A 17309-nucleotide genomic window follows, 5' to 3' on the forward strand; every position below is an offset into this window, starting at 1 on the left:
AGACTGATTGAATGACTGACCAATGTTGGGCATACCTTGCCTGAGAAGGGACAGGCTGCTGAGCCACTGTCAGGTGGCGTGGAGGCTTTAGTTGCTGTGACTGCTTTGAGGGAATAACTGCCTGATCATGGTGTGAATGAGGAGTAACCCGAGGGAATTAGAGAGTGACCAACTAGCATTGGATGCGTGACTGCCTGAGAGGGCGACAGAAGATGCTGACAGTGACAGACTGTCCTGAAGTAATAATCACGGCCTGCCTGAGGGCATGGCTGGTGGCTCTGAGATAGTTTCCCCAGGGGGATTCAGAGCTGCCCCTAGAGCAAGAGTAAATGGAGAGAGCGGCTGCTGGACTGTATGAAAGAGAGAGAGAGGGAATGACAGGTTGGCTGACAGGGTAGTTGTTAGCGCCGTGTGTCTGCCTGGAGGCAGGAATGGATGCTGCTGCTGTTGACTGGTAGCGTGAAGGGGGGGGGGGGTGGTGGCGGAGTCTAAACAGTTCTCTGCGGTGATGGGCCCATTGTCTGATTCGAGTCTGGGGACTGTCCGTGGCGACAGTCCATCTTGAGAGTCACGGCCTGCTTTGGGTTAAAATGTGGTGACGACTGACTTGACGGTGGTAATTGGGGGTCTGACAGGACAGAGAATCCCCCGTACGGCGGGCTGACAACGTGATTGGCTGACGACGTAATAGGCCTGCGTACGGGCAGGGCCTCCGGCGAACTCAGTTGCCGCCGCCGCCGCCACCGCCCAGACGCACTCTGGGAAAGCTCTGGCGAGCACCCGCCTCCGGGACCGAGCGGGGTGGCGGGGAGGGGTCCGGTCACGGCTCGCCGGTTGGTCCGCGCGGGCGCTGCTCGCGGCGCCGCGCGGCCAATAGGCTGCGTGTTCTCGGCCACGCCCGCGCGAGCTCTCTTCTCGCGAGGCCGGTTAGGCCCGAATGTCGTTAGCCGTGGGGAAAGATGGCGGAAAATTTAAAAGGTGAAGCAGTGGCGGCAGCGGCGCGGGCCTGCTGGCCGGGCCGGGTGGGCTGGAGGGGTGGCGTCGCGGGCTCGGGGCCCCGGCGTCCGAGGCCACGGAGCCGGGAGCCGGAAGCCTGGCGCGGAAAGGATGGGGCTCAGGGAGCCCGGGCCTGGCGCGCGGGGCTGGGCGGGGCTGAGGGGAGGGGGCGCGTGCCTCGGAACGCGGCGGGCGCGGGGCTAAGTGGGGACGCGGGAGGGGGGCGCGCGCCTCTGATCGCGACCAGTCGGCGCGCGCACGCGCGGGGGCTTGTCGGGGAGGCCGCGCCCGCGCGCGGGAAAATCGGCCGCCGGTGACCGTTACCCGGTTGGTGTCCACGCGAGACGCCGGAAGGGGAGGGAAGGGAAGGGGACGGACCTCCTTTTCAGAGTGAGGGGACAGGGGACTCTTCAGGGAGAGGGTATCTTTTTTCAGCGTGATGGGGGAAGGGTTTGCTGTAGCGAAGACTCCCCCAGGAAGAGGGGAAGGGGGCTTCTCTAATAGAAGAGCTGGACTCCCTCGTGTGCAGGGAAAGAGGGGTGACTTTTCCAGTATGTTGGGGAGGGTGGGCTCCTCTGGGTGAGGAGAGCTGCGGGGAGGATGGGGTCCACAGTGTGAGGGAGACGTCTGAGGGGTAGGAATCCACCTGTGGTCTGTGCGGAGCCAGCTGCTGGAGATGTTACTTGGGACCGCTTCAGTGGGGTTTCAAATGCAAGTTAAGGGGGTTGAAAGGGAGAGTCATCATAGGGAGGAGAGGAAAGCGTGGGCACAGGCTTGAGTCTCCACTAGGCCTGCCTAAGTGGAGGGGGGGGGATGTGCACACGAAATAATTTTGCAAAGCTCTTGTACATTTTCAGGGTGACGTCTATAGTATTTCGTTATGACTTCAAATGTTTGGTTTTCGTAATGGGAGGTAGAGAATAATAGGACGAGGGCTGACTGCATTTAGAATAAATGTTCCTGTGAAACGATTTGATAAAATGGCTTCTAAAGCACATTGTGCCTTGAATCAGAAGCCCTTTTTTTTTTTTTAATCCATGTCTTGAAAATTTCTGGCAACCCCAGAAACATTCCAGTTATATTTAAAAGAATTGTCAGTAACCTGTACTGTTCTGCTGGTTCCTGAATTCAGAGCATACTCCTTTGGGTGAGCTTTACCCTTCAGAGAAATGTAGATGAGACAGACCATCAAAATGCCGTGGGAAAAAAATGTACCTTGTAGGTTTAAGGCACCCAGACTAATCATTCAAGGAAGCTTCCTGAAATCTAATACCACTTCGCAATCTCTTATTCATAATCCTGAAATCTAAAAAAGCCCTGAAAACTTAAATTTGGTGGCAAAACTGGATTGTAAAGTGGGACTGTCTTGCCTCTTTATTTCTTCTATTTAATGTGAAAATTCTGATTATTGCTGCAGAACTATTAATATGTTTGTGGATTGATGTCCCTGACCACACAGAGGGTGTTAGGTAATGTATGGGGTATACCTAAAACTACGTTTGTAAAAATCCAAAAAAATCTGAATTCCGAAACACCTCTAGCCCCAGGAGTTTCAGATAAGGGATCCCCGACCAGTCTTTCCAGTTAAGCTTTTTGGTGCCTAGAGGTTGTAATCCCATCCCCACCCATTCCCTTGGGGCAATGCACCCTACTGAGGTGGGGGATTGTTCTCTTTATTTTGCTAAGTGGGGAGAGGGATGATTAGGTCCTGAACCCAAGGCAGGTTTGCGGGCAGTTTTAGGAACAGTACGGAACAATCCCTGCAGCAGGTCTGCTTTGAGGTCTGCTGTACTAGGGGTAGCTTTGGAATGAGCACTGGGGTTTGAAGGAAGTGGCACAATTTCGTGGTAGAAGGGTCTTAGCATTGGTAAAGCCTGTGGATGAAATCTCACTCAGAAGTTCCAAAGAGGATTTGAGGTCCCCTTTGATCCCTGGCTTCACCAGGATGCCCAGTAAGTTCTTTCTGGCCTCCTTGTTCTAGGCTGCAGTGTGTGTTGCAAGTCTTCTTGGAATCAGCTACAGGACCTGTGTCGCCTGGCCAAGCTCTCCTGCCCTGCCCTCGGCATCTCCAAGAGGAATCTCTATGACTTTGAAGTCGAGTACCTGTGTGATTACAAAAAGATCCGCGTGAGTCTGGGGTGACCATGGCTAGGGCAGGGGTGTGTCAAGGAAGCTGGCTTACTGCCCCCTTGCTCCCCACTGCCTGCATCTGTTTCCAAAGGGAGTTTTCTCCTCTGATCTTAAAAAATTAGGATTAGTAGGCCTTCTTAGATCATCCTTGTTTTACAGGTGAGGAAACTAAGTGGCTTCCTCAGGGAGGCAGGAGCCAGAATGAATCCCCAAATAAAATAAGTCTCTCTTGCCACCTCCACAGGAATACAGACCAAAGATTGAGATGCTGAGTCCAGGACTAGAGATGATGATAGCTAGCAGTTATTGAGCACTTTGAGTGGGCTGGGCACTTCCTCTCAGAAACTGCTTTAATCCTCCCAACAACAATGCAAAATGGGAACTATTACCAGTGCCAGAGGAGGTAATGGCAGGATAAAGAGTGGAGCCAGCATGCTTGGGTTCAGGTTTTGGCCCTGTAACCCCGGGATACTTACACAGATTCTCTGTGGTTCATTTTCCTCATCTGTAAAGTGGAGATGATGACTATCCATGTCTAGCTCCTATAGAGTTATGAGGATTAAAGTGGTTAGAACAGTACCTACTACATACTGAATACTGTAAAAATGTTAGCTTTTTTTCTTATTTATAGATGAGGAAACTGAGGCCCAGCACAGTTAAATAACTTGCCTAAGGCCACACAGCCAGGGAGCAGCAGATTGAGGGTCTGACTGTAGAATCTGTGTAGTTAAACAGTATCGTATAGCTGCCTCTCTGCAAGAAAAGATCCCTCTGGCTGCTGAGTGGGGAATGGACTGTAGGGGCCAGGGTAGACCTGGGGGGGGCCAGTGAGGAGGATACTACCGCAATCCAGGCAAGGGTTGACACTGGTGGCAGTGACGATGGTTTGAAGTGGTCGGATTCTGGATGTAGTGTGAAGGTGAGCTGACAGGGTTTACTGAGGGTGGATGTGGGAGTGAGAAGTCAGTCATGACTCCCAAGAGTTGGGGCCTGAACAGCTAGAGGGAGGGAGCTGATGAGAGGAAAGAGAGAGGAGGAAGCAGGTTAAATTAAAACTTGGAATTTGGGCAATAATAAGGGGGAGAATGGGATTTGAACCTAGGGATACTCAGTCTAGAGCCCGTGTTTTTTTCTTTATATGGCGGGGTGGGGTGTAGAGGAGAGAGAGAGAGACAGAGACCAAGACAGAGAGAATCTCAAGCAAGTGCCATGCTCCTGGCGCAGCCTGACAGAGGGCTCAATCCCTTGACCCTGGGATCGTGACCTGAGCCGAAATCAAGAGTCAGCTGCTCAACTGAGCCACCCAGGCACCCTTAGAGCCCATGCTTTTTAACCACTGCATGGAATCATTCCAGAAGAGATGAGGGGATGGTTTGGGTGCTCTCCACTGGTTTTGGGATGTCAGTCCCAGGAGTGCTGGTCCAAGGGTTTTGCCACTTATGGTGCCCCCCTCCATCCCCTGGTCCCCCAACAGGAACAAGAGTATTACCTGGTAAAATGGCGTGGATACCCAGACTCAGAGAGCACCTGGGAGCCACGGCAGAATCTCAAGTGTGTGCGCATTCTCAAGCAGTTCCACAAGGACTTAGAAAGGGAGCTGGTCCGGCGGCACCAACGGTCAAAGCCACCTCGGCACCTGGACCCAAGCTTGGCCAACTACCTGGTACAGAAGGCCAAGCAGAGGCGGGCGCTCCGGCGCTGGGAGCAGGAGCTCAATGCCAAACGCAGCCACCTGGGACGCATCACGGTGGAGAACGAGGTGGACCTGGACGGCCCCCCGCGGGCTTTCGTATACATCAACGAGTACCGTGTGGGTGAGGGCATCACCCTCAACCAGGTGGCAGTGGGTTGTGAGTGCCAGGACTGTCTGTGGGCACCCGCTGGAGGCTGCTGCCCTGGGGCATCACTGCACAAGTTTGCCTATAATGACCAGGGTCAGGTGCGGCTGCGCGCCGGGCTGCCCATCTACGAGTGCAACTCCCGCTGCCGCTGCGGCTATGACTGCCCCAACCGCGTGGTACAGAAAGGCATCCGCTATGACCTCTGCATCTTCCGCACGGATGATGGGCGTGGCTGGGGTGTCCGCACGCTGGAGAAGATCCGCAAGAACAGCTTCGTCATGGAGTACGTGGGAGAGGTAGGGAGACGGGACCTGGTGTGGTGTGCGCGCGTGTGTAGCTCTTCCCACCATGTGTTCCCATTGTGTGTGCCCAGCTCGCCTCACTGTGTGCCTGTGACTTCCCTGCTTTTCCTGTCCAGGGAAAGGTGGAGGTGTTTAACCTGAGTGTGATAGGGACACCCTGGCAGGGGCACGTATTTCAAGCTGGTAGTTGAAAGCATATTGAAGTACTTCTGGACTGGGTTTAACCTCCTAAGGGTACCTAGCAACGAGGAAAGTGGGAACTGAAATCCAAGCAGTGTTCCTTTTAACAGGCATTGTGGTCTGCACAAGGTTGCGTCACCCAAAAAGGCACTATTTCTCATTTCACAAGGGTCCAGCTTACCGCCAAGCAGTGTCTAACCAGGAGGAGCACCTTTGACTAATCTGCCCAAAGGAACACGATCACTCTGGAGTAGGATGTAGACATGCCTTATGTTGGCTGCCTCTTTCTCCAGACTTGCGGGACACTGGGGAAAGCCTGTGTATACAGTTGACCCTGGAACAACACGGGAGGGGGGGCGAGGGGGAGGTTAGGGGCGCCCAGCACATGTAGTCAAATTTGCATGTGACTTTTACTCCCCAGAAACTTCACTACTAATAGCCAGCCTACTGTTGACCTCACCTATAACATAAACAGTTGACTAATACATATTTTATAAGTTACGTGTATTATATACTGTATTCTTACAACGGGAGAAGTAACCTTTACGGTACTACACTGTATTTGTCAGAATCTGCATGTAAGTGGACCCACAGGGTTCAAACCTGTGTTATTCAAGGGTCAGCTGTATTAGGCAGGCTAACCGATACACCAAACAACCCTCAGATCTTAGTGGCTTTACACACTAGAAGTCTGTTTGCTCCTATAACAGTCCATCATGGGTATTTGGGTAGTATCTTTCTATACAGTGGTGTGGCCACCTAGGCTCCTTCCCTCTTGTGTTTTTGCTGTGCCTTCAAGCCTTGGAGCCACCCCTGATCCTCACTCAGCATTGCTGGCAAGTGGGCTGAGAGGGTGGAAGGAGAGGTTGCTAATGGTCCAGGCTTGGACACGGTACCCATCACTTCTGCCCACACCCACTGCCTGGAACTGAGTCACTGGCTTCAACCTCGGCGCAAGGGAGGCTGGGAAGTGTGATTTAGCTATGTACCCAGGTGGAAAACAAAAGGAGTTCCAGTAACCGGCAAGGGTCTATAACAGCAGGTGTCATGTTCTAAGGTGAAATGTGGTGGGCATTTGGGGGTGGAGCCGTTCTTTTTATGTAGGACCATCTCCTGCATTGGGGAACATTTAACATCCCTGGGTTTTGACCATTTAAATCCATGTGTGTGCTGTCATGGTGACAACCCAAATATCTTCTTGTTTACACAGGTCTCTTAGGGGTGTGATATGGTTGGGAAGGGACACACACCTAAGGGTGTCCACACTATAGTAATGACACTGGTGGAGGGGAGAGGCTTCCAATGATGAACTATAGAGTCATAGCTCCAGGGGGCAGAGATGACCTAGAGGCAGAGCAGTCTACACTGCAGAGAGGACCCTGATAGTCTAGACAGGAAGTCCACACCCAGATAATCCTGATGGTCTGGTGAAAGAAATGTCCACACATCAAAGGACCTAACAGTCTTGGGGGAGGAGGAGGTGGCCACACCCTAGAGAGTTCCTGACAGTCTGGGGTGGAGGTCCTGACAATTTGCAGGAAGAGAGGTCTATGTCCCAGAGTGACCAGGAGGAAGAGAGCAAGCTCTCCACACTCCCGAGAACCCTGGTGGTCCAACTTAGGAAGTGTCCACACCCATACTGTCCTGACAGTCAGGAAAAAGAAGTGTCCTCACCCCAGAGGGATCAGGACAGCCTAAAGGAGGTCAGGTTTATACGTAAGAGAACTCTGGCAGCCTGGAAGAAATGTCCACATCCTCAGTGTCCTTACACTCTGGAGGAGATGTCCAGACCTCAGAGGGATGCTACAGTGTAGAGGAGATGTTAACAGCCTAGAGGGATGTCACCAGTCTGAAGAAATATGTGTGTACACTCCAGAGCCCCTGACAGTCTGGAGGAGGAGGTATCCAGCCCCCACAGGAACCTGACAGTTCAGAGAAGGGAGTGTCTCCAGCCTCGCTGTACTGACAATCTTGAGGAAAAGTTCTTTATAACAGAGGATCCTGACAAGTGAAGAGGAGGGAGAGTCCACAGTCCCCAGGCACCCCAGAGTCCCCTGGTCAGGATGCTGTTCTGGCTGCTCTTTCTTCATGTCTACTGTTCCATGCTATAAACACTGGGGCTTCCGGGGCTTCTCACCTCAGTCCCCACTCTTCCCACTCCACACACTCTCCTCAAGCTATTTCTTGGCCTCCTTCCTGCCACATTCTGTGACTTCCAGGCCCCCTTCTGACCTCTCAGAGCTGTGGGGCTTCCTGATGGCACTATAGGCCCCCAAACACTGCCAAACTCCTCTTTGTGCGTCCCCTGTAAGGAGGCAGCACAGCCAAATGGTTGGGAGGTGGGGGGCAGGGCCCTGGAGCCCGACTGCCTGAGGTTGGAGCCTAGCTCCACCACTCAGCAGCAGTCACTTACCCTCTTTGTGTTTGTTTCCCAGTCTGTAGAATGGGGGTGATAGTAGCAGCCACATCATTCACTTGTTATAAGATTGAAATGAGTTATGATGTGTGCAGCGCTTGGAGGAAGCCCTCTAACAGTAAGCCTTCAATGTGTTAGCCATTACAGTCCAAAATCCAGAAAATCCCAAATGCTCAGAAACCCCAAAGTTTTTTGTAACCCATCTGGCTATAAAACCCAACCAGACCTGATAGGGGCCTATTTGTAGTTTATTTATCCCACTTGGGGTGAATATTCGTGAATTTCATTGTAGACCTATTAACTTACTCTGTTCCATGGTGCTGTCCCAGACCCTACCTGATGTCCTTTAATGGAGGGCACGCACCCCATACCTGTTCACCACGCTATCCTTCTACGCTCTGGACATAACATTCAGTCTCCTGTCTCTGCACCAACAGCCCCTCCACATACGTGAGCTGCCCTTCCTTGCCTTCACACCCTTCCACATTCTGTCCGAACATCCCCACCCTCACCCAGAAGAGAACAACAGCCCGTTTTATCCATTCTGAAACCTGAATTCTCTTCATATTTTAACGACGCTGAAATGAAGATGAGTCTCAATTATTTTAATTAAATGATGGCGCATCATTTAATTAGCTGTTTTTCCTTTCTTGGGAAAGGGCACATAAAATAAGGGAGCATGTTAGATTCGGACAAAATCACTACTTAGCCATTCCTAACATTGCTCCGTGTCCTAACTAAAGCAAAAAGTGAAACCTCTTTCACGACCCTGATTGCGTTGGATATTTACAGTAATAGCTCCTGCCAGTTGGGATTATTGTCATTGTCACCCCCATTCTACAGATGAGAACTGAGGCCCAGAGAGGTATAGTAACGTGCTCAGAGTCATCAGGCTAATAGGTAAAAAAGAAAGTCCAAGTGTCTAAAGTTGGTGTGCTGCCAGACCTGGTGAAGGGTTGTGGGTTTGTTGATGTTGTTGTTGCTTGTTTGTTTTGGCTGAGGAAACAGGCAGAAGGAGAGAACATTCAGGATCCCATATCCAGATGGGGGCAGAGCAGTGACCAGACTCTAAGTCTTCTGGTTACTGTTCACCGTCAACACCCTTTCCAGGCTGCTAGCTTATAGCCCATCTGTCTTCCCCAGTCATTCTGGAGAGCTGCTAGGGAGCAGGGACATGGCCTGCTCTGTTTCCGAATTTTCAGGGCACACCCGCCCTTACAGAGTGGGATTGGAAAGAAAGAAGACCAAGAAGGAGCCGTTTGTGCCCTGGAGGGCTCACCCTGTGACTCACTCTTGGTGAGACTCGGGGAGCAGGTAGAGGCAGAACAGGCGGGAAGATGGAGACCAGGGAGGATGTGGAATGGAAATAGCTGGCTCGGACACCACCCAGCATGCTTGTGAGCCAGCAGAGGCTGCCCTTCAGTCCCAGGGCTTCAGAGAGCTTCGGGGAGGCAGCAGCTTCCTCACAGCGACTGGGGATCAGGAGGTTCAAGAATACTGCAGAGAAGTCACGTCTGTTGTGCTGACTCCACAAGGAAAGAGTATGTGTTCTCAGGAGGTGAAGGGAGACTGACCCTGATGAACTCCTCCTCAGAACACTTCTGTGGCTCCTACTGCATCCCTTAGGAGAGAGTCCCCGCTCTTCAACCTGGTGTCAAAGCCCTTTTCTGACCTGTAGCTTGCTTTAGATGGTGTATTGCTTTTTTACTGCCCTGGGAATCCTAAGCACCGTGTTTTCCGATCAGCATCATGCACTGCAGGTATCCAAATCCATTTCTCTTTTACCAGACTGTGACCCCTGAGGGCCAGGACCAAGCCTGGTTCCTGTGTCTCCCCTGACCCAACTGTGACTCCCAACAGGGGCCCAGCCTGGTCCCTGTCTCTCTCCCTGCAGACACTGGCCCCTGAGCACTGGGACCAGGCATGGGATAGGCCTCATAAAAAAATGCACCGAATGAATGAGCGAACAAACCAGCACAAATTGGGAGTGTCAGGGAGGCAGGTTCCTCAGAATGGAGCTTGAGTGCAGGGCAGTGAGCACTGTGGCCCGAGGGGTAGACCCTGGTCTTCTCAAGGTGTTGATTAGGAATTGGATCAGAGCAGAGGCTGGAGGTGCTGGTGTAAGAGGCAGGGAGGAGACTGGACACCAGTGCAGCCATCCTGGCTGGCAAAAGTGGAGGGTGGTGAGGACTGGAAGTAGGAAGGGGATGGTCACGGCTGGCATGAGGGCGAGCAAGGAAGGAAGCCAGGGCAGCTTTGGGTTTGTGTCGAGTGGCAGGGGTGGTGGTGGCTAGTGGGTCTCTGATGAAGGGAGGGGGGAAGAAAGGGTGTGGGGGGAAGAGAGTGTTAGAGTTGCTTTTAGGACCTCCGCAGAACTGAAGATAGGGTACTGGGCTAGAAAGCAGAGTAAAAATAAAGGGTACTCATGGTGTTTCTGCTTTGTGCTGTGTGGGCACTTGTCTCTGAGGGGTTCGCAGAGGTAGCTGGAAGCCCAGGGGTGGAGAATGAGATCTGCCCCAGTCTGGAGGCAACCTAGGCTGAGGAGAAGGAAGTCTTGGGGTCCACAAGACCCTCACCCAGAGTCAGGCATGGTTGACTGTGCCTGGGAATTACCAGAAGGCAAGGCTGTGGTTGGCTGGGGGTGGAGGAGGGAACACGAGGGGCAGAGAGGCGGGGGCTTTCCAGGACATCCAGGGACCCATCTGGGGAGGAGGAAATGCCCACTGCTGTCTTAGATCCTGGCTGCTGGCACTGTGCAGCATCAGGGCTGAAGGAGGGTCTCTTTCCCGTGTTCTTGCCTCCTTTCTTACACCTTCTGCCTCTGAGATTCTGGCCTCTGCTTCTTTCTTGCGATCTTATCTTAGACTCTCAACAGGGGTCTTGATCTTCTCTCTGGACCAGGGTCTTTAGTGTTAAGATTCTGTCTAAGTCTCTGCCTTGAGCTCTCTTGTCTGAGTCTCCTTTCCATTCATTCCATCTCCCTTTCCCACTGGTCCAGGCCACTTTTTCCTTTCCGTGTCCTCCGCTCCTCCTTGTTCGCAGCCCAGTGCTGGTGCCTTCTCTTGTGCTGGGTCTCACAGCACCTCAGGCTCTCTTCTCTTGCAGCCTCTCTCTTTCTCTCCCACTCGCCCACACCTCTCTGTGAGCCCTGGGTCCTTTTCTTGCCTTTTATCTGCTTAGCGTATCTCACTATGGGTCTCTTTGTCTCACTCCTGGACCTTGTGGCCAGCCTCTGTCCACCATTGAGAGACACCATGCCATCCAGAGGCCTGAGGAGGGATGGGTGGTGGGCAGCTGAGGCCCAGCTCCCTTCTCAGGGGGGCTCACAGACCCTCTGCATCACAGCCCCCCCCCCCCATGTGTCCATACCTGCTACCCCTGCTGAGCCAGCCACAGCTCTGCTCACTTGTTCTCCTGGCCCAGGGGGGGCCAGGCTGGGGGTCAGGAGCTGTGCTGGTTTTCCTGAGCCTTCTTGGCCATTCTCCCCTCCCCCACGGCCCTCTCCCCAGATCATTACCTCAGAGGAGGCGGAGCGGCGGGGCCAGATCTACGACCGCCAGGGCGCCACCTACCTCTTCGACCTGGACTACGTGGAGGATGTGTACACCGTGGATGCAGCCTATTATGGCAACATCTCCCACTTTGTCAACCACAGTGTGGGTACCCCGCAGGCGGGCGGGGGTCGGGAGGAGCAGGCTGGGGCCCCTCCTCACCCTCCCGCTGTTCTTTTTCGCCTAGTGTGACCCCAACCTCCAGGTGTACAACGTCTTCATAGACAACCTTGATGAGCGACTGCCCCGCATCGCTTTCTTTGCCACAAGAACCATCCGGGCAGGCGAGGAGCTCACCTTTGATTACAACATGCAAGGTGGGGGTGGCAAGGGACTGGGGGCAGGGGCATACAATGACATGGGACACAAGGACCCTTCCCCAAGGAGCTTTAAGATGCTCTTCCTGACTCCCAGCCTCCCATCTGGATTCCTGGACCTCTGCCTACCTTTCGGGGGTCCCCTCATTTCCAATCCCTGGACCCCAACCCTGAGACACTCATACAGACTTTTCCTAAAGACTCCTGGGGAGGATGTTTGGCTTGAGAGTTCAGATATTCCTCCTGACTCATCTGAATTTCCCCAGTCACCCAACCCTCCCCACTCCTAACCCCCTTGGCCTTGCTCATTCCAAGCATCTGGACACTCTTGGGGTCTCCAACCAGTCCCCTTCTTGACAAGCTAGCCACCTCGGAGACACTCAAGGGGTGGGGGGAGATCTTTGACAGGAGAGTTCAGATGTCCCTCTGGACGTCTAGGTGACCATTCCTGACTTCTGTCTGACATGGCCCTCCCCCTGACAGCCCCCTGCCTCCCTCCAAAACCCCTACCTCCAGCCATCTTCCTAACACCTGAACACCCCATCCACCACCAGTGCTGAGCCCAGACCACCAACCCCACAACCCCCACCTGACCCAAATCCCAGATGTGCTCCCAGCACCCAAGATTCCTGGGTCTTATGGTGAAAAGGGCAGCGGGACACTTCACCTTGGCCTTCTAACAAGTCCCCTCCCCCCTGCCTTCCCTGGCTGTGACTCCACAGTGGACCCCGTGGACATGGAGAGCACCCGCATGGACTCCAACTTTGGCCTGGCCGGGCTCCCCGGCTCCCCCAAGAAGCGGGTCCGTATTGAATGCAAGTGTGGGACTGAATCCTGCCGCAAATACCTCTTCTAGCCCTTTGAAGTCTGAGACCAGACTGACAGTGGGGGCCTAAAGCCGCCTGCCCCACCTACCCACCGCTGCCCTCCTGTTGAGGAATGACTGCCTGGGCCTCCTGCCTGCCTCTACCTGCCCCCACCTGCCCCGTGCTTGGGCCTGTGGGCTTGCGGTGAGGACTGACTGACTCTAGGAGCCCCTTTTCCCTGTCCCAGCCCCATCTGTGGGTTGCACTTACAAACCCCCACCCACCTTCAGAAGTAATTTCAGAACACCAGGACTTTTTGCAGCTGAGAATCATGGCCTATCCAGGAAGTCCAAGGGATGAGCCCCAGCCCAGCCCCAGAATAGAACTGTTTTTGCACCTGCTTCTGCCTGGAACTTGGGTCTGTTGCAGGCTCTCTCCCTACTGCCCCAAGGGTGTGGGGAAGCAGTCCCAGGGCAGGCGGACATCGGAGCCTGGAGTTCCCAGCCCAGATGTTTCCCCTACCACAGAAACTTTGTACTAGTGAAAGAAAGGGGATCTCCAGGGCTGGGGCTGCGGCTGGTTTCTGCTTATGCTCCTGTACCGGGTCGTGTCGTGCCCAAGAGTCCTAGGGTCTTTTTCAGGGTTGCACAGCTGAGAAATGGACGTTCTTATGCCACTGGAAGAGAAGTGGGTGCTCACGGCCCACTGACCAGTAAGAGGAAGGCAGTCCAGATTTTGCCAGTGCTTAAGGTGGGCTGGGTCTGAACTCGCCTTGGGAGTGCATATAGAAAGGCACCCGGGGCTCTTGAAAGTGTGGAGGGTAATGGGAGCCCTGACCTGGGGCGTGATGACTGCTGGGACTACTTAGAGCTGGAACCAAGACCTAGCTAGGCTGTAGATAGCACTTAGGACAAAAATGTGCATTGATGGGGTGTTGATGAGGTGCCAGGCACTGAGCAGAGCACCTGCTCCACATGGATTGTCTCAGGGAAGCCTTGGAAACTATGGAGGTGGACCCCAGGAAAGGGTGCATGTGGCAGAAGGCAAAGTGCAGGCCAAGAATGGGGGTGGGGCGGGCATGGTTTACCCATGAGGGTACGATGAGGTGAGAGGGAAGCCTCTGCCAGCCCCAGCCCTCTGCACTCCCCTTCGGTCCGCTGGCCTCAAAAGTGACCTGCCCGCAAACGTACAGAAGGCAAAGGCTCTGATGGCTGCCTTGCCCCCTTGCTTCCCCCATGAGGTCTTCTCTAGGAAGCCTTCCCTGACTACCTGTGCTCAGAGTGCCCCTACGTGAGACTGTGTGCCCTGCCACCAGATGCCAGGTCTGTGTGTCTGTGTGTCTGTCTGTGTCCGTGCTTCCTGCCCCCCAGACTGACCTTCAGGCATGGACTGAATCTGATTCTCCTGTTGTATATCCCTTGGCCCTACCCAGCCTGGGGTGGGCATCAATAAAACAAATCGTTGACTGAACAAAGCAAGGTGTGGGGATTGAAGGCCTTGTGTAGGTGGGGGTGGGGGGCACAAGAGGCTGGGTGCTGGGGTGCCTGGGAACATTTTCCTCAGACTGCAGCCATTTGGTACAATGCTCCCTACAGGGTACCACTTGCACCATCACCCATGTAATGTGTGACCTAAAATAAGCTTGCCTTTTAATTTTTCAAATATACTGTGAAAGTGAAGTAAATCCACTGTTGTTTAAATGGACTATTATCATTTACCATAAACAAAAATCACTAAGAGAAATAAAGACAGTGGAAATACAGAAATAGGATATAATTTGAGCTGGACCCTCCCTTGCTCTTACAGGCTTTGAACCCAGAGCCTACCTACTGCATTCAAAGAGAAAAGTCTACGCATGCCGGGGGAAACTTTCTGCAAATACTTATTGAGTACCTATAGGTGCCAGGGTAGAAAACCGAGAACAGAGATGACATTCCTGATAAACTTTTCATCACCCCTCAGTCGGGAATGTGAGCCAGTGCCCTTTGGTTTGTTCACAGACCTCACATGCTGTGACACAGATACCTATTTTGAAGACTGTGCACACAGGTGACAGAATCCTAAATGGGTCCAAGACCTCACAGGGCAACTAGGACACAACGCCTCCAAACAGCTCATAGACCTTATACCCAGATATTGACCCTAGACCTCTGAGACCTCACACCCTGGATTATCTATCTCCAAATAGCTCAGAGAGCTCGCATCTAGACACCCCAGGTAACTCAGACTGCACTGAAACTGGGACACTGACTCCCACAGAGCTCCAGGACCTCGAATGCCACCTTGCACACTAGGATTCAGACCCCATACACGTCAGAGAACAACTTTCTGGGATAGAGATGCACAAACATTTCCCAGACCTCACAACTTGGGATACTGCTGTCCAAGCCACTCGGAAACTTCACACCCTGATCAATTCCCAAACTGTTTTGTTGGAGACCTCACATCCTGGGGCAGTGCTCCCAAAGTGGAGATGTGACACCCTGGACATAGATGGCCCAAACACCTCATGCTCAGAGCACAGATCCCTAAATGATTCTGAAACCTTGGACACAGACCCCCCCCCAAATTGCTCAGGGACACCCTGGAAAAGAGAGCACTAAATATCCCAGAGACCTCTACCTAGAACAGAGCACCACAAATAACTCAGAGGCTCAAGCCTTAGACACAGACCCCAAGGAGCACAGAGGTCTCACAGCCCAGAAACAGATCCTTGTTAATTTCAATCCTGGGATGCCTGGGTGGCTACGTTGGTTAAGCATTTGACTTTGGCTTAGGTCATGATCTCATGGTTTGTGAGTTCGAGCCCCCTGTCAGGGCTCTGTGCTGACAGCTCAGTACCTGGAGGCTGCTTCATATTCTGTGTCTTCTCTCTTTCTGCCCCTCCCCTGCTCGTGCTCTCTCTCTCTCTCTCTCTCTCTCAAAAATAAACATTAAAAAAAAAAAAAGAATTCCAGCCCTGGGAAACCTCTATATACATACAGCTCAGTGACCCCACACCTTCTGACACAGACCCCCTAGACGGTTCACTAAGGACATCCTAGGAAAGACTACCAAACCCCAGAGACCTCACACTTTGTAACCCACATTCCCCAAGAGCTCAAAGACCTGAAAATCTGATTACAGACCTCCACAAAGCTTCACAATTAGGGATCAAGAAAGACCCACCAATTTCTCAAAAGAACTTCCAAACTGGGATAAGGATGGACAGATAGTTCAGAGACCTTACACCCTCTTCTCAGACCACCAGACCGCTTAGACCTACTCTGAACACAAGAGAGCCCCGAAATCATACACACTGAAACACAGGCCCTAAACCAGCTCAGAGTTCTCGCACCTTTGATACAGATTCCTGTTCACAGATGTCCTGTCGTACTGGACGCAGATTTCCCCAAAATAGCTCAGAGCCTTCATACACAGAGACCAATCCCCAAACCACTCAGAGGCCTTCCATTGTGGTTCCCAGAAAAGCTCAGAGACCTGAAAATGGGGATACAAATCCTCTACATAGCTCAGAGACTTCACACCGTGTAATACAGACCCCCAACGGCTCTGGGATCACATATCCTGGACGCAGACACGAAACGGCTTAGAAACCTATCCTAGGGTTACATCCCCGAGCAGCTCAGAATCTTCACACTCTCAACAGACCTCCAAATGATTCAGAAATATACCCTGAACTCAGACCCCTAAACCATTTATGGAACTCCCATTTTGTACTCCTATCCAGAAAGATTTCAGATACCTGACGCTCAATGGACACATCACCAAAGAGCCAAGAAACCTCACATTCTATTCAAAGTCTGCCACAAACAGAGGAGACTGGGGCACAGACCCACAACAGCTTAGGGATGTCACATTGTGGACACAGGCTCTCAACCCAGTGAACTTCTAACCCAGAAGGCAGACACAAAAAGAGCTCAGAGACAGCACATCCTGGCGATGTATGCCCACACAGCTTGACACCTCCCATAATGGGACAGAAACCCTCAAAGAGTTCATTAACCTCACAATCTGGAAAGCAGACCCACAAACAGGCCAGAGACCTCACCTATCAGACATACAATGCCAAAATGCTCAGAGTTAACAAACATTACACTCTAGGACACGAATGCACCCCCACACCCAGCTCAGAAGTATAACATCCTGGACAAAGACCCTCCCCACCAAAAAAAAAAAAAAAAAACCACCCAAGAGATGTCATTAGTAACAGAACCCCAAACCACTCAAGAGACCTCAAACCCTGGAAACAGACCCCTGGTAAGTCAGAGACCTCATACCCTGGGACTGAGACTCTCCCAACAGGAGCAACCTCACCCCTGGGAACAGGGAACTCAACACCCAGGAATGCAGAGATCAGAGATCTCACACTCTGGGGCACAGAGGGTAAAGCACCTCTGAGGCCCAAGAAAGTATAAAGACATTAGTAGAAAGACCTGAAACTTGACACAGACCCTGAAACTGCTCTAAAAAAAAATCATAATCCGGGGACAAACCCGCATCATAAAGAACTAATCCCCTGGGACATGGGCTCAAGACAGGAGGGGGGAGAAACACCCTGAGCCAAGACACTCAAACACACCCGAGTCCTCATATGAGGGTCACAGACCCCAAACAGCTCAGCCACCTCATACCTGAAAGGAGGGACTTCTAAGTAGCTCAGAGACACCATACTCTGCACAGACCGTCAGAGTTGAGAGATTTCACACACCGAATAAAGACCTCCAAACAGCGCAGAAAACTAACTGGCACCCCTCTCCCTCCAGTTGA

The 17309-nt window shown here is 52.6% G+C and overlaps 1 protein-coding gene across 2 annotated transcripts; it reads left to right on the forward strand.

The window, feature by feature from the left end:
- The first annotated feature begins 859 nt into the window (after positions 1-859).
- SUV39H1 (SUV39H1 histone lysine methyltransferase) lies at positions 860-14013 on the forward strand. 2 transcript variants are annotated; one of them, XM_047076193.1, is made up of 7 exons: positions 1433-1547; positions 2129-2143; positions 2978-3123; positions 4601-5263; positions 11375-11521; positions 11604-11733; positions 12456-14013. In XM_047076193.1, exons 1-7 carry the CDS (start codon positions 1436-1438, stop codon positions 12587-12589), a joined length of 1347 nt encoding a protein of 448 aa, XP_046932149.1. In that variant the 5' UTR covers positions 1433-1435; the 3' UTR covers positions 12590-14013. The 2 variants fall into 2 exon arrangements, with proteins under 2 accessions (XP_046932148.1, XP_046932149.1); XM_047076192.1 differs by lacking the exons at positions 1433-1547; positions 2129-2143 and adding an exon at positions 860-978.
- The last annotated feature ends 3296 nt before the right edge of the window (positions 14014-17309 follow it).

This window comes from Lynx rufus, unplaced genomic scaffold (genome assembly GCF_022079265.1).
Source record: "Lynx rufus isolate CCGP_SWC_20201006 ecotype Redwood Valley unplaced genomic scaffold, mLynRuf1.p SCAF_14, whole genome shotgun sequence".
NCBI classification, from domain to species: domain Eukaryota; kingdom Metazoa; phylum Chordata; class Mammalia; order Carnivora; family Felidae; genus Lynx; species Lynx rufus.